The sequence below is a fragment of the Myxocyprinus asiaticus genome, chromosome 41, assembly GCF_019703515.2.
Source record: "Myxocyprinus asiaticus isolate MX2 ecotype Aquarium Trade chromosome 41, UBuf_Myxa_2, whole genome shotgun sequence".
Lineage (NCBI taxonomy): Eukaryota > Metazoa > Chordata > Actinopteri > Cypriniformes > Catostomidae > Myxocyprinus > Myxocyprinus asiaticus.
Window position 1 is genome coordinate 29418746 of NC_059384.1, and position 23221 is coordinate 29441966.

General features: G+C 35.8%; 1 protein-coding gene across 1 annotated transcript in view; it reads right to left on the bottom strand.

Annotated features, from left to right (window-relative positions):
- The window catches only part of LOC127431974 (double-stranded RNA-specific editase B2-like), a 181953-nt gene extending 158757 nt beyond the window's left edge, over positions 1-23196 (bottom strand). Inside the window, exon 1 of the mRNA XM_051682678.1 lies at positions 22885-23196. Coding sequence (XP_051538638.1) covers positions 22885-22954 — 70 coding nt within the window. The 5' untranslated portion in view covers positions 22955-23196. The remainder of the gene's footprint in view (positions 1-22884) is intronic.
- Between the last annotated feature and the right edge of the window lie 25 nt (positions 23197-23221).

The following is a 23221-nucleotide window of genomic DNA, read 5'->3' on the forward strand; positions in this document are numbered from 1 at the left end:
AGCTCTTGAGACCCAAACCTAATGATATTGCATTTTAACAATGGGCCAGTCCATATGTCTCCTGGTAGTTTCCTCAAGATTGCTTGGAATTCAGACCACACCGTCGATCCGCTAGAGACTGCTCGGTGATCTCCAAATGATCCGCATCAGAGGACTCCGTGATTGGATGGCTAAAACTGACAGCTTTGGAAGCTAATCCTGTAAATAAGACTGTTCCTGTTGCAGTTGGTTTACAAGATTTTGGTGCTAATCACTAATACATGTTTCGGATCCATATTGTCATCTCAAGGGCAATCCAGGTAGTTCTTATCCTTGTCAATTTTTGACATTTGTGCAATGACTTTTAAGTAAGTGCCTAACATTCTGCCAAAAATCTCATTTTGTGTTTCAGAGAAGAAGAAAAAAAGTCATACATGTTTGGAACAACATGAGATTGAGAACATGGCATTTTTAGGTGAACTATTCCTTTAAGTGTCCAGTACTCTTTGGGGCCACTTAGGGCTGCATGATATTGAGGAAAAGTGTAATTTGCAATAAGTTGTTAGATAATGTGATATGCAACGTGATAATAATACTGTATGATTTAGGGCTGTCAACTGGGCAGATAAACTAAGTTCAAATTTTTACCTTAAATATTTTCAAAATTTTAAAGTCATCTGACTGTTTAAAAGAAAAAGAGAATTTCATTTATGTGCATAAAATAAAGTTTTAGCCGTTCCATATTTTCAAATGTTAAATGGGGGGGAGGGGGTGGGGGGGCGCTTCAATAGATAGTTCACATGGTGTTACTCTTACTGACGCCACAGTATACTACCCCCCCACTCAAACTTCATAATAACAGCAAATACCACATAGTTTTTATATTACAGTGTATGTAGTGTAGCAATATTCCCAGATAGCAGTGGTATTTGGCTGAACTCGGAGGTGAAGCGGCTCAGACTTTGAGCCCAGGCCAGGGGCTGTTCAAACAGATGGAACACAACAGAATGGAACTGAACGCGAGGCTCTCAAGACAGACACACACTTCCAAGTTGAACTCCTTTCCTGACAAAGTGTTTTAAAAACCTAATTTCTTAATCAGAGAAATGCTTATAAGAGAGCAATACACAATGGCAAAGTACCTCCACAAACTGTAAGGGGCTGTTCACACCGAATGCTTTTGCAACCATTTATTTATTTTTCTATGTAAACGTGCGCTAGACGAACGTCTTTGTTTCGCTTTGTTTTTGTTTATTCAGCATCTCGTGCAAGAGAGCTGTTTTTTTAGATGCTGTGTCTAATTAAAAAGAACTTTGAAAAGCATGTTGAGACACCTTTCTATTAAATTGTATTGGTTGCTCTGTGTCTAGCCATTTTTAGCGCAAGAATGCGATCGATCTAAAGTCATCGTCAGTGCTGGGCACAAATCCAAAATTCGAATACATTTACATGCATTTTTTTCTTAAACTCAACGAATATTCAAAATTCGAATTTTAATTTGACAGCCCTAGTATGATTACGTGAGTTAAAAAAAGTTCTTAGACTTTCCTTACTGTGATAGGGCAGCCCAGACACAGGCTACAAGAGTCCAAATTGAATGAAATCCCAGATGCAGTTAACTGTGCAACCAAAACCCCAATAATAATAATAATAATAATAATAAATAAATAAATAAAATAATGCTGGACTTTTAACCTTAAAGGGATAGTTCACCCAAAAAATAAATAAATAATAAATAATATTATTTATTTATAAATAATAAAATTATCTCATATTTACTCGCCCTCATGCCATCCCAGATGTGTATGACTTTCTTTCTTCTGCTGAACACAAAGATTTTTAGAAGAATATCTCAGCTCTGTAGGTCCTTAAAATGCAAGTGAATGGTGGCCAGAACATTGAAAGTAATCTATATGACTCTAGTGGTTAAATCCATGTCTTCAGAAATTATATGATAGGTGTAATATGATTATCATACGGAATAAACCAATGGAGTCGTATGCATTTCTTTTATGCTGCATTTATTTGCATTTTAAAGATTCAAAGTTCTTGCCACCATTAAAGGAACAGTTCACCCAAAAATGAAAATTCACTTACCCGGATGCCATACCAGATGTGTATGACTGTCTTTCTTCAGCAGAACACAAATGAAGATTTTTAATAACAGTTTAATTATCAGTTTATTTTTTACACAAACATATCAATTTGCTCAGAAGACATTCAATGATCGACTGGAGTGACAGGCGCATGCCCAGTCTTTCTCTGCTATCTTAGTAGCCATAAATATTACTTTTTAAAGTATTATAATCATTCCGTTATTGCAGACTTCTTGTTATATTGCGATATGCATACGTACATTTGCTATATTTCGATAAATTCAATATATCGTGCAGCCTTAGGGCCACTGTATAAACCAATTGAAAAGACAGATTTCTTTTATAAATTGTAAATTTGTACACTTTTCATATTCTCAATTTAAGTACCCTAAAACCCGGGATTTTTCAATTTCCACTATTTCTCAATAATCCTGACCTCCAGGCCTGTGTGGCACTGCGGTGTCAGAGGAAGAGAAACCGCAGAGAGAGGCAGGGGGAGAGAGGGAGTGAGAGAGAGAGAGAGAGAAAGAGAGAGAGAGAGAGAGAGAGAGAGAGAGAGAATAAGAGAAGTGGAATTATAGTGAGAGTGATTAGCCCTGCGTGAGTAATAGATCATGACCCCATACAGCAGAGCTGAATCCATCTTCTGTATGGGCTCAACTTAACGCCTTCACTCTGCCCGCCTCTGAAACACACACCAATACAGCACATCAACACTATACACTTCTTAGAAACCTTACAATTAAATGTTTCTGATGTTCGAGCATATCATATTTGGTGCTAACCAATATTATAATATAATAGTTAACCCTAAAATTAAAATTTGCAGATGTTTAAAACCCATATGACTTTATTTTTTTGCATGGAACGCAAAAGGAAGCATCTAGAAGAATGTCCAAGCTGTTTTTTGTTTTTTTTTCCATTACAATAGAAACTGAATGGTGAACACGCAGGGCCCTATGAAATCCATTTTATTTTTACCCAAACTCTGTGTTTTCTGTTTTATTTTCTCTAAATTACGGATTTTAAAGTTTAATTACATTTTATCTTTAAAAAATGTCCAATCAAATGAATTTATAGAATTTTAAATCAAATGAAAACAAAACAATTCATTTTCAACATACCATTGCATTAGTTTTATCAAATGAAGAGCTTTTATACTGATCCCCACAGCACAATCCAAAAGCCAAAATTTCATTTTTATTTTTATTTTATTATTTGTCAAATACAGTGCTGCACAGTAGAGCATCACAGTATTCATGAAAGCAGAAATTAAACTCATGCTTGTGAGATATTGCTTAAATATAATGTAATTATTATTGATATATTATTATTATTATTATCATTATTATTACTACTACATTGAATATTACATTTTACTATCCACCTTTTTCATGACTTCTCCATGGGCGGCGCCATTACGGCGAAAGAATTCCTCTTGGATGCTCTACACTTCCGCTTAGTTGTTATCAGCTAGACTAACATTACTGGTGATTGTGAGCAGCGGAGGCTATGGATGAATTTTTACTTTTCGAATAATTATTACAGAACGAATACTCGAGTATTCGACTACTCGTGCACATCCCTATGATGAATATGCACTGTTATAGGGTGTTATAACAACTACAGGTGGCTTAAAACTACTGCAAAATGAATGTCACAACAATAAGCCCCCACAAAAGCTGCCAATGCTGAAACATTTCAAGTCAAACCAGATGTAATAAGCAGTGGTTGCAAAAAAGGTGGATACAGAAGTAAAATATTTCTGTTGCATTTATTTCAATTTCAGGTATCTAGTTGAATGAAGCTTTTCTTTTGGCAGAGAACTGGATGTTTTTGACAACTTCACTTCGCACCTCCGGAAAAGCACTCTATGGAATAATGTGCTTATTAAACTGCAAAAGGCTATTATTTAAATATATATATATATATATATATATATATATATATATATATATATATATATATATATATATATATATATACGTATGTGTGTCTATGTGTGCAGCACTTCACATCGAATAAAGTGCTCTGCTCTTTGTCATTAATACAAACATTTATACATTCATTTTATCCCAAATATGTCCATTTCCATGACATTCTGTTATAGTTAATTCCATTTTTATGACTGGATTCCGCGATTCCATCCGCGTTTTCATAGTTTTCATGTTTTCAAATCATAGGGCCCTAAACACGGCCTGTCCCTGGACCCTTCCACTTTCGTTTGTATGGAAAAGAGAAACTTGAATATTCTTCTAAATATATTTTAGAAGAATGTGCTTCACAGTTTGGAACAACATGAGGGTGAGTAAATGATGACAGAATTTTCCTTTATGGGTGAACTACTCTTTTAAATTTCAGAGCTTGCAAAGTCACAATTATAATCACAATTAGCAAGTTAGATGTTTAATATAGGCTACACTTATATGAAGTATAAATGTATAATATGGACATAAACCCACAAATTATCTATTTGCATGCTTATCCCGCCCCAGATTCATCTGATTGGTCAGATGTTACAACAGCAAAAGTTGTTTGTCAGGCACACGTGTACATAGACAAAAAATAAATACATAAAAAAAAACAAAATGTGCATAAAAAAAAAAAAAAACACATTAATACATCTGTGAACAACTCCACAGTCTAGATTTAAAAAAACAAAAACATGCAGTGTAATTATGTATTTGAAAGAAACTGTTTGTACCCACCACAAGCTAGCATATACCTTTTTATGTGCATTTCAGAGATTTGAATAAAAATAGATAAAAGGACACCCAGTTAATAAAAGCAAAAAACGTCCAATTACGTCATCGTCCAGATTTGCTTACTTGATAAGCAGTTACAATACAAAGCTTGAACCACTATCGGTGTGATCCAGTGACAGGAGTGAATTGTGTTCCTGTCAGTAGCTCTTCTCCGAGACACTCGCGCAAACAAGCAGACACAGATTAGCAACATAAGCTCCATCTGGCAGCGAGCCACGTCTCCCATTGCTCTCCCTGTCTCGCTCACCCCGTCTCTCTGATACTCTGTGGCCATTCATCCTCAGCTAAGCTCAGATAGGTATACAGAGGCAGACCGACGAGTCGACGGCCTCGCCAGGGTCCTTTTGTGCTCTGTGGAGGCTTCGTCCATACACTCTGAATGGCTCAATGGCAAGCCATTTATTACATGCAACCCGCTCCTCAAATCCAGTGTGGACAACGTACTAGGTCTCAAATTCAATAAAGGATCATAGGAGTGGAGAAATTCCATCACAGTTGGCCACCAAGAGATTTGCTGTTGCCCATTCCTAGATGACCAACCATTTGGTGAACTTGTTCTTTATTCCGTTCTTGACTTTCACTCAAACTTTTACTCAGTTAAGTACTGTACTTATTACAGAACACAAAGTAAAGTGCTTCATTGCTGTACAAAGTGCTCTGCACAGCAATCTCTCTCTCTCTCTCTCTCTCTCTCTCTCTCTCTCTCTCTCGGCCTCCCAATAGTTTTTAAACTCAAGCTGAGAGTGGCAGACAGGGAGAATTGCACGAACAGGTGACAACAAGATAATAGCTTCTACCGCAGAGAGTTCATTACACTGCCCTGTCTCCATTCTGCAACACTGTGTGTGGGTATGGTGAGTCTTTTTTTAAGAGAAAGTAGTGTGTATTTTATTTTATTTCAAAACATAGCGGGCTGCCTAAGTAGCATCATATGGGTGCCCTCGCAGTGAAGGCTGTTCCAAAAAGGTAGGCAGCATAATCATTCTGCCTTTTAAAGGCTGATTTATACTTATGTGTGAAACCGTAGGCTACGCGTAGCTATGACAGTTATGGCGTAGCCTGATGTGCACCTCTCCAAAAATGTAACAATGCGTTGCATTGACGCAGACCTCAAGAGCTGTGATTGGTCCACTTTGTAACCAGATACCGTCCCCCAGCATGACAAAAAAAATAAAAATATCTGAGGTAGTATTTATCATATTGTATTTGTACTCAGGAGCATTGTTTTAATCGGGAACATCTGCTGGTTTTATATTCTGTTTATGTTTCATGAAGTTGCAAGCAAAAATACCACAAAAAGACACATCGTTTTACAACGTATAAACTCTAGAAGTTTTTTCTCTGGGCTTTTACTTCATGTACACTCACTACACTTTATTAGGAACACTATGGTCCTAATAAAGTGCCCGACGTGGTTTTCTGCTGTTGTAGCCCATCTGCCTCAAGGTTCGACGAGTTGTGCATTCTGAGATGCTATTCTGCTCACTACAATTGTACAGTGTGGTTATCTGAGTTACCATAGCCTTCCTGTCAGCTCAAACCAGTCTGGCCATTCTCTGTTGACCTCTCTCATCAACAAGGCATTTCCATCCACAGAACTGCCGCTCACTGGATGTTTTTTGTTTTGTTATTCGCACTATTCTGAGTAAATTCTAGAGACTGTTGTGCATGAAAATCCCAGGAGATCAGCAGTTACAGAAATACTCAAACCAGCCCATCATGCACCAACAATCGTGCCATGGTCAAAAACACTGACATCACATTTTTGCCCCATTCTGATGGTTGATGTGAACATTAACTGAAGCTCCTGACCAGTATCTGCATGATTTTATGCAATTCACTGCTGCCACACACTTGGCTCATTAGATAAACACATGACTAAGTAGGTGTACAGGTGTTCCTAATAAAGTGCTCAGTGAGTGTATATTTGGTATGTGACAATATTTGTTGTATCCTAACGAGAACTTGAACTTTTTCAATCTGTCCAATTTTTTAACTGCATGTTTGATAGTATGATTCACAGTTAATAATAAAATGTCATAAGTTATGAACAAGGAACACTTCTAATTTGTCAGCAAATTAAAAAGCACCTGTTTAGAGTTGCTTATATTGCAAATGTATTGTAAAGTCCATATTTTAAGCTTTAAAACAACACCCATTTTGCATATACAATACACTAGCAACATGGTACTCAACAGGTGGCCTGCCATATTTTTGTGGCCCACGTGATGTTGTCATCACATACAATTATGAAAGTGTATGAATTTTTTTAGGTGTCAATTTTCTAGAGCATTTATGGTAATTGTCAGTATTTATAAACTGCTGAACCGTTATAGAGGAATAGAAATGGCAAACGATTAAAAATAATGAATTAAACTACAAATCTGTGAATATAAATCTGATTATAAGCCACTTTATATAACATGAGTGCAGGGTCAGTCAGCACGAACCCATTGATAACAGTTTGTGCGTGCTCTCAGTTACTTTAAACATGCACGCGCATGTTTAAATGCACGAGTCCCTCTTCCACACCCTACAGCCATAGCGTGAATCAACGAGTCTCGGTTGACAAACAAACTCAGAGATATATGCTCTTTGCGAACAGTAATAACTGGAAATAAAGGGTAATCCTGCAATAACGGAGTTGAGACATCTTCTACCAAATACTTAATCTTTAGTGATTTGCATTACTTAGCAAAAATAACTCTGAAAAGAGAATAATAGATAATGATGTCTCATTGCTTTTGAAGCTAGTATTGGATATAAATGTCTTGTTTGGAGGGTACCATTTCTCTGGTGTATGTGTATGTATATTGGAAATGCTAACACCAAACTCTATTAATGTCAAAGGCAGTGAGTCAAATCAGGCTCCACTGAATTTTGCCACAGATTCATCTGTTGCTTGGTAGAATTGTTCTGAATTAGATATGTTTTGTGACATGCCCTCATATCTTTACTTATTAGAGCATTGACAGTCATGTTGTTAGCTTAACAATGCTATTTGATGTCCAAGGAGGTGCGTCAAAACAAACTTTACTGTTGCTTGGTAGAAGTTTTGAATTAGACAGGTTGTGTGACATGCCCTCATATCTTTGCTTAGAGTAATGAGAGTTATGTTGTTAGCTTAGCAATGCTAATACCAAACTCTATTGATGTCAAAGGTGGTGCATCAGATCAAGCTCTACTGTATTTTGCCACAGATTAAACTGTTGTTTGGTAGAAGCGTTCCGAAGTAGACGGTCTGCGTGACATGCCCTCGGATTTTATGCTTATTAGATTAATAAGACTTTTGTTGTTATCTTAGCAATGCTAACACCAAACTCTACTGATGTCAAATGTGGTATGTCAGATCAAGCTCTACTGTATTTTGCTGCAGATTAATCTGTTGCTTGATAGAAATGTTCTGAATTAGACATTGCGTTGTTAGCTTAGCAACATGCTAACACCAAACTCTATTGTAAGTGAAGTCATGTTGGCTTCATGTGAAGAGTGCCATTTGTGTGATGCACAGAGGTGCTGCCTATGTAGAGCATTTAAAATTTGTCACTTATGAGATTCCATCAACAGCAAGACTGCTTACTAGGTTTTGGAATATAATCTGTAAACACTCTGTGTGTGCACATGAGTGTTTGTACTGATGTGCGTGCATGTGGGCGACACATTCAAGACTCTTGTTCTGACGGTCCTTTCAAATTAAAATGAACCTTCATCACATTAACGAGAACAGCACAATGACCCTCTTTCTGTGATGGGCAGACAGACCAGGATCATCACCCTTATATATAAAGCAATCACTATCATTGCTTTCCTCTCTTTCTCGCTTGCACTCTCTCTCTCTCATACATACAAGAAAATAAAACAAGCATTATGAAGCATTTTACTTGCACTTGACAGAACACTTAATTATCTTCAATACACACTGTTGCTTCCTGTGCTAGCAAGAATTCTCTGATAATTAATTCTCTGATATTTCATTTTTATAATAGCATTTGAATTACATAAAAACAATAGAAGTCATAAGGTCAGGAATCTTTGCTGGAATAATTCCCAACACAGATTTTTTTAATAAAGCAGAAAAGATTAAGTACTTTCTATATTGAATAGTTAGTTTAAGTGTGAACTTGAAAAGTAAATTCTACATTTGTACTTCAATTCAAACATGTAAAAATCAATGCTCCAGCTTATTAATAAATCTTATTCAAGATTGTTTGTTATCTTTCATCATGGGTCATTGGGTCATCATGTATCAATCTTAAGTAGAAAATGTTGTCATATTTATTCGCTAATTTGAGTAAATTTCACAGGTAAATAAAATAAGTAAATTTGACTTCCCAGCATGCAAAGGGCTTAATTAATTAATGAGCTTGCATGGTTTATTTACACCGTATTTATTGTTGATTTTGCTGTTACATTTGGTAACTTTTTGTTTTGTGAAATCTGAAGTTCATTTTAAAATCAAAGAAAACTCGTTCATGATCCATACAATTGTTACTGTCATCGTGTTTTGCACACCAAGTATTGAGGTCTGCGTGCGCAGCTTGGAATCTTGTTTCCATTGCCCGTAATGCATGGTGATGCTCTTCAATAGAGTACATAGCATACATTAAGCTTTTTCTGTGGAAGGATTCCGTATGTCATGTGGTACAGAGTTTATAAGAAAAGTTGAAAATGTTCCAAGAAAATGTTAATTTAAATTTTACTAAATGTGCATCCGATTTGTAAGAAAAAGTTATTGTATTAACTGAAATGTTTAAGTTAAATTTAGTCACAGATGTTAAGAAGATTTTACTTTGTTTTTCTTAGTCAATTTTAAATGGTATAAATTTGTGTGCAAAAACTTGCCAAATAAAATAAGTAAATCTTTCAAGTCATTTTTTTCAAACATATTTTCCAACTCCTAGTTTTTCAATTTGAAAATGCAAATGTGAAATTAATTTGTAAAAATCTGCTAGTTTTAATTACCATTATTAGTGCGAGAAACAAGTGCCATCCAAAACAAGTACAAAAAACATTCAAGTTAAAAAATACATTTGCCTGAGGTGTTAACTGAAAGAATTTACAGTCCCATACATTCTCAGAGTCTAGAGACAATGCAGACGACATTCATTATTTTAACTTTCTTTCCTTCTTCACCACAGTTACTGCACAGACGTTATACATTTCATGAACGCTTGGATATTACTGGAGCAAAAATGTTTTATCTACCTCAAAACACCATACACACACACACACACACTGTCTCTCTTTATAGCAACACACCGTCTGTGTCCTATAAGCCTGATATCACATGTCGCCCAGGGTCCAGCATGTCCTTAAACCTCCACTGGCTGACCAGACACAGCTTTGGAGTAGAACAGGTAGTTTAACAACAGTAAGCACACACAAAAGAGAAAGTGTTGCTTTGTAGTACATAAAACCCATCCCTGCAAACTCCTGGCAGTGTGTACGCAAACAACGAGAGAGCAAATCTCACCCCGAGAGAGTGTCAGCGCTCACTCTGTGTGAAAACCAAATACACTCTGGGCTATCACATGAAATTGATGAGCAATTCCAACATACAGCGTCTGAATACAAATATATCAGCCAGCACATCCCAAAGCTGTTCAAACTGGACCTGCCAAAAAACAAGCCTGAAACACAGTTGCGAGAGGAAAAATTAAAAAAAAAAGTTTACAAAAACGTGGGTCATTGCTGTTTAGAACATTTTCATGTCCCCATTATGTATGTCTTGTTATATTGGATAAAATATTTAACCGCCGATTTTTAAAGATAGAAATCATATTAGTTAGTTTTCTTTTATCACAAAATATCAATTAAGCAAATATACACTCTTTGATTTGAGCGGATTTTGCCATTTTTGCTCTCCATTTTTGCTTCTTACATGAAAAACTGGCAATTTATTAATAAATATTCAAGCTTTTACTTCTTTTTCTCTTCTTTTCCCTGTCCTGTAATCAAAACTTTCAAACAAAGCATGTTTTCTTGGGAATATTGTTTAAATTGGCAATAATTTCAAAGGATTTTCTATATCATCAATTACCGCATACCTTTCATTTTCAGTTTTTGCCTAGGAAAAAAGATACACTTCATTGAATGTTGACCTTTCTTGCATTACTTCAATAGCAGTAACATGTGGGGTAAGTTGTCACAATGGAACCAGTAAACCAGTAACATACAATGTTTTGTATTGGGTAACAAATTATGCTATTAATAAATTAATACGGTATAAATACTGTATATGACATTTAAAACACATGTGACAACCTGCTCCGATAAAAATTTGACAACATGCCCCAACCAGTCTTTCATGTATCTGGTCTTTCAAAATACCTTTGTCCTAAGAACAAATTTAAACCTTTCAATAAAAATAATATAGTTGACCCTTGAATGTATGCCAGTCACAGTGTGGTTTGATTATATTCGCTTGTTTACTCAAGAGCTATAACAAAAATATGATAATTAAAGTCTAATTGTAGGGTAGAATTCACAAAAAATAAACCAACACACAAAACCTGCTAGAGAAAATATACACATTTTCTCAACTGGACTTTTGACACTAAATCATACTGTTACTGAGATATACTGTAGCCCTTGTGACAACAAGCCCCGGTCCCCATTTCTGAAAGTCTGGTATACCCATTTATAGAAATGCTTTCTTAAATTACAACACAAGTATAGGCTTTTTTTTTTAACATAATGGAGTTCAAAAGGAAGCCTATACTGCATAACAGGAATGGCCCATGTCCGTTAAACAAAAATGTGCAGAAATTCGAGAAACGGTGGAGGAAGACAGAATGACAGGAATCCAGCGAATTAAATCAGACAAAGCTAATGCAGAGGAAGCTTTTTTTAAACACCTTTTAAAGGAGTTGCTAGATAAGCCCGGTCCCCGCTTGTGGCCCCTAAAGGATGTTGGAATTGATAGATAAAGGCAGCTTTACTGGAGGGTGAGAGGAAGGGAAACGTTATTTAGCGGCAGCAGCAAGTGGAATAATGAATATGAAAGAGTGTCATATATTTTCACTACTACCATCATCGACAAATCAAATATCTCGTATTGCCTTCACTCAGGCCTTTTCGCAATTACACTTATATCTAAATAATAACATAATCAAGATAGACACATGCGTGAGCAGGGATGTGGTCAGTAGTTATGTGCAGAATAAGGGTTTTATCATGAAAGTGGTTATTGAGATTCATGGATTCCAGAAGATTACTGGTCTTGTGCGAGGTAGGGTCACGAGAGAGAGAGAAAAAAAAATGCCTAGCTAACAAGTAATGTCTTATGTTCAAAATATACACCAGTAGAGACTTTATGCTTGTGTGACTGTATACACCGATGAGCCAAAACATTATGACCACCTGCCTAATATGCTGTTGGTCCTCCGCATGCCACCAAAACATCACCGACCTGCCGAGGCATGGACTCTACAAGACCCCTGAAGGTGTCCTGTGGCATCTGGCACCAAGACATAAGCAGCAGATCCTTCAAGTCCTGTGAGTTGTGAGGTGGAGCCGCTGTGAATCAGACTTGTCGGATTGAGATCTGGGGAATTTGGAGGCCAGGGCAACATGTTCTGCAAACCATCCCCAAACAATGTGTGCAGTCTGGCAGGGCGCATTATCCTGCTGAAAGAGGCCACAGCCATCAGGGAATACCATTGCCATGAAGGGGTGTACCTGGTCTGCAACAATGTTTAGGTAGGTGGCACATGTCATATTGACATCCACATGAATGGCCGGACCCAGAGTTTCCCAGCAGAACATTGCCCAGAGCATCACACTCAATCCACCGGCTTGTCATCTTCCCACAGTGCATCCTGGTGCAATCACTTCCCCAGGTAAATGGTACACATCTACACGGCCGTCCACGTGATGTAAAAGAAAACAGGACTCATCGGATCAGGCGACTTTCTTCACTGCTCCAAGGTCCAGTTCTAGCGCTCGCATGCCAATTGTAGGTGCTTTGACGGTGGACGGCATCATCATGGGCATCAGTGTTCATAATGATTTGGCTCATCAGTGTATATCAGTGGGGTCCACAAGTTTTAGACCAGGAAGTTTTAAGATTTGAATGATTTTAAAGCAAAGAAATGACATGAATTAAAATAAATACAAGATATTTAAGACTATGCTCTATTTCTAGGTCACTAATTAAATGAGTACATTTGTGACATTGACCATGTTAGCTCTATTGTAAAAAAGTCTGATTTCCTTTCTTCCACTAAAGCACACAATATACTTTTGGAACATTCAGATCATCAGGTTTTGCACAAAATTGTGGGGTTTATGCCAGCTTGAGTGCATGCGGTCATTGAAGCGAAAGGGGATATACCAAATACTTATTTTCTAAAATAAATGTAATTTTTCAATTCAACTTTTAATTCAAATTGCTATATAAAGCTATATAATTGCTATGCAACTCAACTTGCTGATAATATAAATTGAAATAAACTATTAAATTACAAAAATGCAAAACAGAAGCATTTTTACTAGTGGTCTGATACTTTTGTTCCCCACTGTATATCTGTACAATTTTTCCAACACAAATAGTTTACCATCTTATACAATTATAAGCATAAATAAATTATGTTATTAGTAATAGTATAAGGATTAGTATTATAACTGCAAACCTACTAATTTCACAATATTAGAAGTCATCATGTCAGTAGTTCTCGCTCATGGGCATTGTTAATTGATTCATGGCCCACATAGCAGCGCGGTGCTCGTTTTCCAGGCAGGAGGCATTTATGGAGATGCGCTTGTGCTCTCAGCTCTCATAGTCGATAATATTATTACTCTGATCATCTGATAACTGCTCCCAGCACAGTCACAATTGTTCAGAAGAGTCCACTCTCGGCTCGTGCCAGAGACGTGTTTATTTCTGTTGATGTGAGACAGGACAGAATTTTACATATCTATTTTTCACTATAATGTCAAGGACAAGAGTACGGTTACCAAAATGGTCTGTATTGCAATAATTAAATAACATTAACCCACTGATGCCATTTACCTTCATTATTAAATGACAAAGCTTATTTTTATTTTATTTCATTTATTTATTTATTTTTTTTCATTTTACTTCAAAACAAGAATATAATCTCTCCAAAATTATGTGTTTTTAAAGAATTACACATCTGTTCACTACAGTAGAGGATAATGTCAATTATTCCAGAGAGCTACTTAGAGTTAGATCATCACCAGTGTTGGGTGTAATCCAATTACATTAGGCAAAAATAGTGTAATACATTACATTTTAATTCTTGTAATCAGATTACAGTTACTGACTTTCAATTACTATAATTACTTTCAAGTACATTAACAGATTATGCTTATTTCTAAAACATTATTTATGTAAAATACATTCATTTTGGTCCCGTAACGAGTCATAGTGAATTGCTATTATTTTTAATTTGTTGAGCGGAAAAGTGTTATAAAAGTAAGTAGTAATGTGATTACTTTTTCAATTAAGTAGTAATCTGATTATAATTTTAGAGAAATAATTAGTAATTTGTAGTGGATTACAATTTTTAAGTAACCCAACACTGATCATGACTCATCAGCCACGTTGAATGTCATTCATAGAAACACAATGGCATATAAAAAGTAATAAAGGATTATGTCAGGGTCAGAGGTTATTACAAATGGTGGTTTGCATGTAACATTACACCCTGAATGATTAAAAATGACTTTTGGAGATCAGTTCACATAGCATATGCCATACATCAGAGGGTTAATTTACATTTAGCAGAGACATTTTTTACTCCAGTGGATATTTCTCAGGGTAGGTTTATTTTTGAAAGTCAATAGCTGCATAGCCACATACCTAGAAGTCTTGGCTACAAAAAAAAAAGCTATTTTTCTTTTTTACCTATATTGCCCAGAAAAAAAAAAAAGATTGAACACACATTGACACAAAACAAAACAATTCATGCAACAACAATAAATGGAAAATGGTAACGTACAAATAGCCCTAGTGACAACTAGCCCCAGTCCCTATACATGTGTATGTATGTATGCATGTATGTATCTATACTGTATATTTTATATATTATTATTATTATTATTTTCTCTCATAAAAATATAAAATCCCTTTTAAAATAATATGAATTGGATATAAGTGGAAATATTTTCTTAATAAGCCCACAGCTACAATTATTGTTGTAATAAAAATAATTTTTGCAACACCCGGTCTCATTAAAGTTACTGCAATGATCTCACCTCAGACAGATGTTTATCTCAACGTGTGGTATTGAGATATTTCTGTATAAAAATAGTATTTTTTTTCTATTCCACACTCCATGAACCTTAAGCAGAAAAGCCGAGTCTCAGAAGCCAAGAGGGCCTATTAAGAGATAATTACTAATTATGCTAATGTGTAAAGCTGTGCTATTTCTTTCTTTCGGTCACTTTATAGACGGTCCCTCTGGAGTAAGCCGAATCCATTCAGTGTTAATATCTTTTTTCCTCTCCCCAGCCAAACGTATACTGTGGAGGACGGCGTGTCCTAAACCATGGAACATTTCATGCTTAATCAGGGAAGAGTCCGTGAATTCAAATGCTGCTGTCACACTGGTCTCAGGTTGCCGCTGGTTACGACCTTCATTAACTTCTTACATGCTAGCGGTGTTATACCAGCATTCACCAAAAAATTGCTTATCAACAACGCACACAAAGAGAAGAGTGTAGTGAAGTGCATTCGGGCCAAAATTGTGTTTACATCTGATTACGACTAAATGCGTTTCCTTTTCCGGGACAACCAATGTGAGATGTCTGGACTATGCCTGAGCTAAATCTTCGCCTAAATCAAATCATATTGGCCCAAAGCAGAAATTTTTTTTTTGAGACATCCAAAAGTGCAGAAAATATATATATTTTTTAAAACTATTAATCAACAAAATGAAAATAAAGGCTAAATTTGTTTACAAAGGCTATAAACAATGTAATTGCGTCCTATTAAATTGCACCAGACAGTTGTGATTGTGTTAAACTAAGCGATATCAACAAACAGACAGAAAGACAGCAACAAAGCCTTCAATTCATTCCAGTCTGACAACGTATTGGGCTATGGGGAATACTGCTATGAGCAGCATTACAGAGAACTGTTTGGCTCTCTGTTGACCATGTTACTGCACCGTGACCGTATTGCCACAACCACTGGACTTTTCAGCTCAGGAAGCATGCGGTAATTACTGCACCAATATGACACTATGCCTGAAAGCTTACCGACACATCAGGATAACAATACGAGAAGTATCAGATAGAGGCAGTGAATACATTCTCATGATACTGTACATTAAATTAACTAAAGCTCATGAAAATTATTTTAACCCTCATGTTCTGTTGAGATTGACTTCACTGTTTTGTTTGGGGTCCCAGAGACCACTATGATCTATGTGTAAAAATTAGAAAAGTAATTTAGAAATTAACCCGTTATTTTACCCTCTATTTTTTTTTATATAAGTTCCTCTGACCTCATCACAACCCAGTAGGCAGATATTATTGAAGCATTAACCATCTGTAGTATCACTTTTTAGAAATGTGGTGGGTATTCCTTACAGTAACTATATGTAAGGAATAATTGACACTCGCGAGTGTGTGCGTAATTCGTGTGTGTGAGAGAGGGGGTGAGGGTTTTTCTCACAGATATTTCAGATAATATAGAAACTGTTGTATTGATAGTGTATCTAGCTTTGATACAGCTCAAGCCTTCGTTGCTAGTTCGAAAACGTCACTTTAGAACTAGCAACAGAGGATGCGCTGCTTTTCGCATGTGTGTGTGTGAGCGAGAGAGGGGGTAGGGTTAGCGCAATGCTTTCCATTATAGCTATGTGAGGCTGATTTTAGCAAAATACATTGAAACATAAAACGTTTCACATATTTTAAGTTATTTCGGATAATAGAAACTGTTGTATTGATGCTCTATTTGTTGGTCACAGTATGAGTCTCAGTGTGTGTGTGCACGCGTATGCGGGTATTTATTACTTTGTGGGGACCAAATGTCCCCATAAGGATAGTAAACCAGAACTTTCTGATGTTGTGGGGACATTTTGTCGGTCCCCATGAGGAAAACAGCTTATAAATCACACTAAACTATGTTTTTTTGAAAATATAAAAATGCAGAAAGTTTTTTGTGAGGGTTAGGTTTAGGGGTAGGGTTAGGGGATAGAATCTATAGTTTGTACAGTATAAAAACCATTATGTCTATGGAAAGTCCCCATAAAACATGGAAACCAGTGTGTGTATGAATGTATGTGTGTGAGCGTAAGTGCGGGGGAGACGAGGGAGCTTTTCAACCGAAACTGAAATAAATGTAGGATATTATAGATATTTTTTTGACGTTCTTAACCGATTTATTTAACCAGTGTCTTTGTTTATATGGTTATTTTGCTGTGGTAGCATGTACGGTGTGTGTGTGTATGTGTGTGTGTGTGTATGTGTGTGTGTGTGTGTGTGTGTGTGTGTGGGTGAGATGAGAGCGAGAGAGCGAGAGCAAGAGAGAGAAGGAGCCCAAGGATGAAATAGAAATTGAAATACATTTTGGATATTATAGACATTTTCTGTCATTCTTATCCGATGTACTTAACCAATGTCTTTGTTTTAATTGGTTATTTCATTGTGGTAGCCTGTAGAGCTCTTTGAAATAACTGAAATAATTTGGCGAAGTGATATGGAACCGCTATGCGGTCAAGACCTGGAACAAACGCTGTGCATTTACTTGAAAAACAATTGCACACCTTAGAACGTCCATCAACCAATCAGAATCAAGCATTCAACAGACCGTGGTATAAATAGTTGTATATTACATTACATTATAATAGCTTCTGTTTGGACCCCCCCAAAAAAAACACACTGGAGGAAAATACTGTAAAATAAATCAAAATAATCAACTGCTGCAGTAATCTTGACATGTGAAATCCATTGCATTTGTTTTTCAGTATATAGGGTCTCTGAGACCCCATACATAAGTAATGATATATTTTATAAATGGAATACGGTTTAAATGTGTTATCAAGTTGAAATTTTGTTTATAATCAATTCTCAAAAGATTAGGAAAAGTCATGTAGTATCAACCTGATACTATAATGTGAAGTATTATTTCAAGCTATAGGTAACAATGGCATTGGAGGTCTCTCAGGCTTTTTTTTTTTTTTTCATTTCAATAAACAAAAACAAAAAAATGCATAACTGCAACTGATATTAGCTCTCATTTGATTTCAAGTACACCGTCACAGAAAGCGTGCCATCCATCGCAACATGAAAATGTGTCTTTATAAAAGTAGATGGGGGCTAACTCCATTTATTTCCCAAAAGAGTCAAGGAACTGGGCTGTGGTTAATTCACACTGGAGACAAATAACAGAAAGACCCACTGTGCTATGAGAGCCACAGCGGGGCAGTCACACACCTCAAGAATGACTAACCTTTAACAAGTTTAGTGCTAAATTTAATTAATCTACATCAAGGCACTGATAATACATTATTTAATACTTAACATCACTGAATAAAATATTTTGTGGTGAAGTAAATATAGCAGAAAGATTAAGTACTTTCAACATTGAATAAGTTAAAGTGTGAACTTGAAAATTTTAAGTAAATTCTACATTTGTACTTCAATTCAAACATGTACAAATTAATGCTTTAGCTTATAAGTAAATATTATTGATGATTGTTTATCTTTACAATGTGTCATTATGTATGAATCCTTAAGTAAAAAACATGTTATATTTATTTGCTAATTTGAATAAATTTCACAGGTAAATAAAGCAAGTCAGTTTTACTTAACTTTTCGAAGCTGGTGTACCCAGCATGCACAGGGCTTGAATAATTAATGAGCTTGCATAGTTTCACTGTTTCCAAGTTTATTTATACCAGTTTTACTGTTGACTTTATTGTAACGGATGGTAACTTCTTGTTTTGTAAAGTCTGAAGTTCATTTTCTACTCAAAATGACTTGTTCATGATCAAAAAAATTATCTGTTGATTGTTACCGTCATCGTGTTCAGGTCGGCGTGCAAAGTTCTGGATCTTGTTTCTATCGCCATTAAAGCGAGATGATGTTGTTCAATAGACTACAAAGCGCATGTTAAGCTTCCCTGTGGAAGGCTTCCGTGTCGTGTGGTACATGATTAAGTACGTTAAAAAAAAGCATTGAAATGCCAGTACACTTTTAAAAGCATGTGCTACATTGCTTGAGTAAAATGTGCAAACAAAAAGTGAGTAACATTAACTTGAAAAAGAGGATTGCAAAGTAAACTCTACTTGAGAAGGTCTAATGAAAGCCACCAAGAATTGTGTGTAGCATTTACTTACTAAATTGTGTGTAACATTTAAATTTACTAAAACTTTCTGCAAGGAAATAGTTTTCAGAGTTAAAAAAAAAAAAAAAAAGTGTACTAGAAGTCCAGTACTAAACATAAAGGCCCATGGACCTAAAATGTATGCCTTTTTTTACCATTTTCAAATCACAGTTTTGCTTCAGTAGTTCATTTTAAATAGTCCTGCACTGTGAAAGTACAAGCTGTGTGCATAACTATAAAAACAAATTGCAAAATGCGGTTTTAAAATAGTTTACAGCATGTCATACGCAGGACATCCAATAGCATTTTGTCAACTACCATATGCTTCCTACGATAAGTTTTAGATAAGCAGGTCAACAAAATTCCTCCACACACAGTTTTTCGTTCAAAAGGATTTGAGCACCAAATACGTGAAACAAGTACATACTTGATGTTAATAAGAGAACTGCCCCAGTTTTGAGGATTAATCCCTATTGTTTGCTTGTGTGTTACCTGCAAACATTATCATTATGCTCTCTCTAAAATAAAAAAATAAAAAACTATACTGTGCAAAAAAAAAAAACTAACAACATCATGAGCGAAATCTGCTTAGATGCGTTTGACTACACATCGGTTTTAATGCACTGGACAGTCTGTAATAATCTGAAGCATTTGCTGTGGATTAGACAGTCAAATGCCATGTCAATATAATCCTGAAATGTCACCCTTTTGCCAAGAGGACAATAAAATGAATTGTTTTGGCTTTCAAAAAGATGAGTGTTTAGAGACACTGTATTATGTTTTCATCTCCATTATAAGAGATTAGATGGGAGAAGTTAAAACAATCTGCTGACGTAATCTGGTTTTATGTGATTAATTGTTTCTCAATTCACAGGAGTGTAAGTGTATTGTCTCCACTAAAATGAAAATCTAGATCATAATGATGATGAAAAAATAATAATGCTTTATACTCAGAAAAATGGTGATGGATGCCTGGTCTAAACAACCAACCGGTTATTTATGCTGGCCAGCGCATACATTGTAAAAAGTGGTAACATGAAATTTTTACCTTAAGAAAATATTTCTATTTGATCCAACCCTTAAAATAACTTTTGGTGCACTTTGACTTAAATAAAACCTGATAATTTAGATATTACCACATGAAGCACATTTTTAGATTACCTGACATTTTTACAGTGTATTCAACGCATTTCTGCTCATAGCATGTTTTTGTGGTAACATGGTAATAAACTGGTTTTATTCAAGTCATATGAATATGATCGAGTGTGTATGAATGTACTATAGGCTTATGATATGACAAATAAACATGACTTCTTGGTTACATCAACAAAAGTCATTTTAAAGGGTCACATTATGTACTGCCCATATTCACTTTTCACAGTGACTGAGCTTAGCCATTAATACGCACACACTTTTACGCTCTCCTCTAATGTTCATATGCAATGCTTAATGTTCTGTGACCAATTCTGTCATTTCCATTATGTAAATATATTTGCCTCGGCGTTACACTACAGCTATTGTCTATGTTCTCACAACTGCTTGGGTTATTAATACTTTAGGTGACAGGTCAAGTTGCAGTTGTCGACAGACATCTGTATGTGTATAGCACAATGCTAGTAGCACTTTATGGAATGCGTCCACGCTGCAGGCCACTGAATATTTCTATCACTATGTACTCAAAAGTAACATTAGCAATAATTCTTTAAAGGGGATTTCCTCTTTAAAATATATATGTTATACATTTAGGAAACTTGTTCAAGTTTTTGATCGTTCAAGCTGGTGCTCATGCGATGAACCAATGCAGACAGTGAGAAAAAATGTTAATAAACTCGGAAGCAAATTTGTGTCCAGTTGCCAGCAAAGGCAAAGAGACGGAACTGACCGCAAGCAACGTGCCAGATCAATGCGCCGTTATCAGCCAATCCAGCTCAAGGCCCATGCACCTGTCGGGTCACACGATAAGCAGTGATGGGGTGAAGCACACCACGCAAACCTGTCAGAGCAAAGGTGGAGGTCTCTTTAAACCTGACCACCATCAAACGCCACCATTTATTACCAGCCACCAATGTAAGATGAGCAGCAAGCATGCCCGCTAACTTTCTACAATATTTTAATATCCTGTGCTTGCATTAAAAAAAGATGTATATAACAGTATATAACAATAACAGCAACAACAGTTATTATAATTCATCAGCAATTCTACCATTATTGTGGTTGTTGCTGTTGTTAGTGTCGGTGGATGCAAATTACTGTATTTAATCTCTATATTGGCAGTAGTGTACCCCTAAAAATATTTTGAAAAAGAGCTTTGTTTTACATGTAGACTTTTAGATATAACCAGGTGAGTATTATATGCATAAGTGAAAAGTTGCAGTTGTTACTTAACTTCCTGATATAACCATAAACCATTATTTTGTTGGTGTAACATAATGTATTAAGGTTAAATCAGTCATGTTAAATAAAAATGTTGACTTGTAAATATACAGTATATTGAATTATGAACATGACCAGTAATTTAGATGTTACGACACATTTTCAGGATACAGTGTCTGACAAAAAATTTTTTAGTGCAGTGTGGGCTATATTTTAACTTCCTATTTTAAGCCGTATAATGCAGTATATTCCAATGGTTACTAAATGTAAGCTGTCAAAAATAATAATAATAATAATTTTATATATATATTTATTTTTATTTTATTTTTTTAAATAAGTATATACTCACTGTTCTGTTATTGCATAGAACTATACTACAACACACTCTTGTACAAAAAAAAAAAAAAAAAAATCAAATAAATAATTTTTGTCAGGTAACCTAAAAATGTACTTTATCTAGTAACATTATAAATTAAATGGTTTTATTAAATTTTTTAAATTATTTCAATTTTTTAATATTACTTAATTACTAAATCAACCTGACTACATTAGGTTTCACCAAAGAACATATTTAAATATCGTAAAGTGTAGTTACAGTAGATATATATATATATATATTAGTTATATACAATGGAAAAAAATGCTAAGCTAAAAATTGTGCTTCTTGTGGGCACATCTAAATTAACCGGTTTGATTCAAGTCAAAAATATTATTTAAAAACACTGAATCAACCTGTATACATGAGGTTACACCAACAAAACTACTTTTGTAAATGTTAAGTCAGGCAGAAACAGCTCCTTAATGTATCAACTGCCACTTTTTACAGTGTAGTTCTAGTGTTTAATATATTTTATATAGACATCTCTAAAATCAAAATCCCATATATTGGCAACAGTGTTTACAAAAGACTGAATGGGTCACAGGATGTTAAAATCACAGCAAAACTGAGGTCAAATCTTGTAGTTAGGTTAAGACAAGGACATACAGCAGCCTATATCTAGTCCCTAAATCCAATGCAAATGAAGCATCTGTCCAGATGCAGCACAAACCGAGAAATAAACAGAGCGATCGGAGTATTTCCACTGACGAGCCTGCATATATATGTGTCCGAATAGAGCTTTGTTGTGTTGGCAAAAACTTGGACAGGAGAATGATACCGATACTAATGCGACCTCCGCGCCTGAAGCATCAACAAATGTGTAGACATCCAGACGTCAATGTGATTGTACAGCTGCGCAGTTTTGGAGAAATGATCATTACTCATCATTGCTGTATGTTCCAGCCGATTTGCGCTCAACTGCACCGTTATTTCGGCTTCAGGGGAAAAAAGGCGTTTATTTAGGACATCTATTCTGACAAAGAGCAACTTTACCTTTTCGCTTTGACCTTCTCCTCCTCCTCTTGAACTTGCATTTGACTTGGCTGCTGGGGACCGATGCCATGGTACTCAGATTCAGGAGAACTTGTGCCGTTTGATGTTTCTAAAAGTTGTTCTGCTTCAGAGCGCTCGAGGAATATCAGCTTCGCCTTATTCCGCCTCACACTCTTATAGTAAGCTCTGAATAACTCGCTTTGAAAGTGCTGCACGAGTCTGCATGACTTCACTGGCAGCTCAGCGGGAGCGCCGCGTCCTTCTCTCGCGTGAAAACGCTAGTGGCACGGGCTGCCGGAGCTCCTGCGCTTTTTTGGCACCAGCCACTTTGAATCCA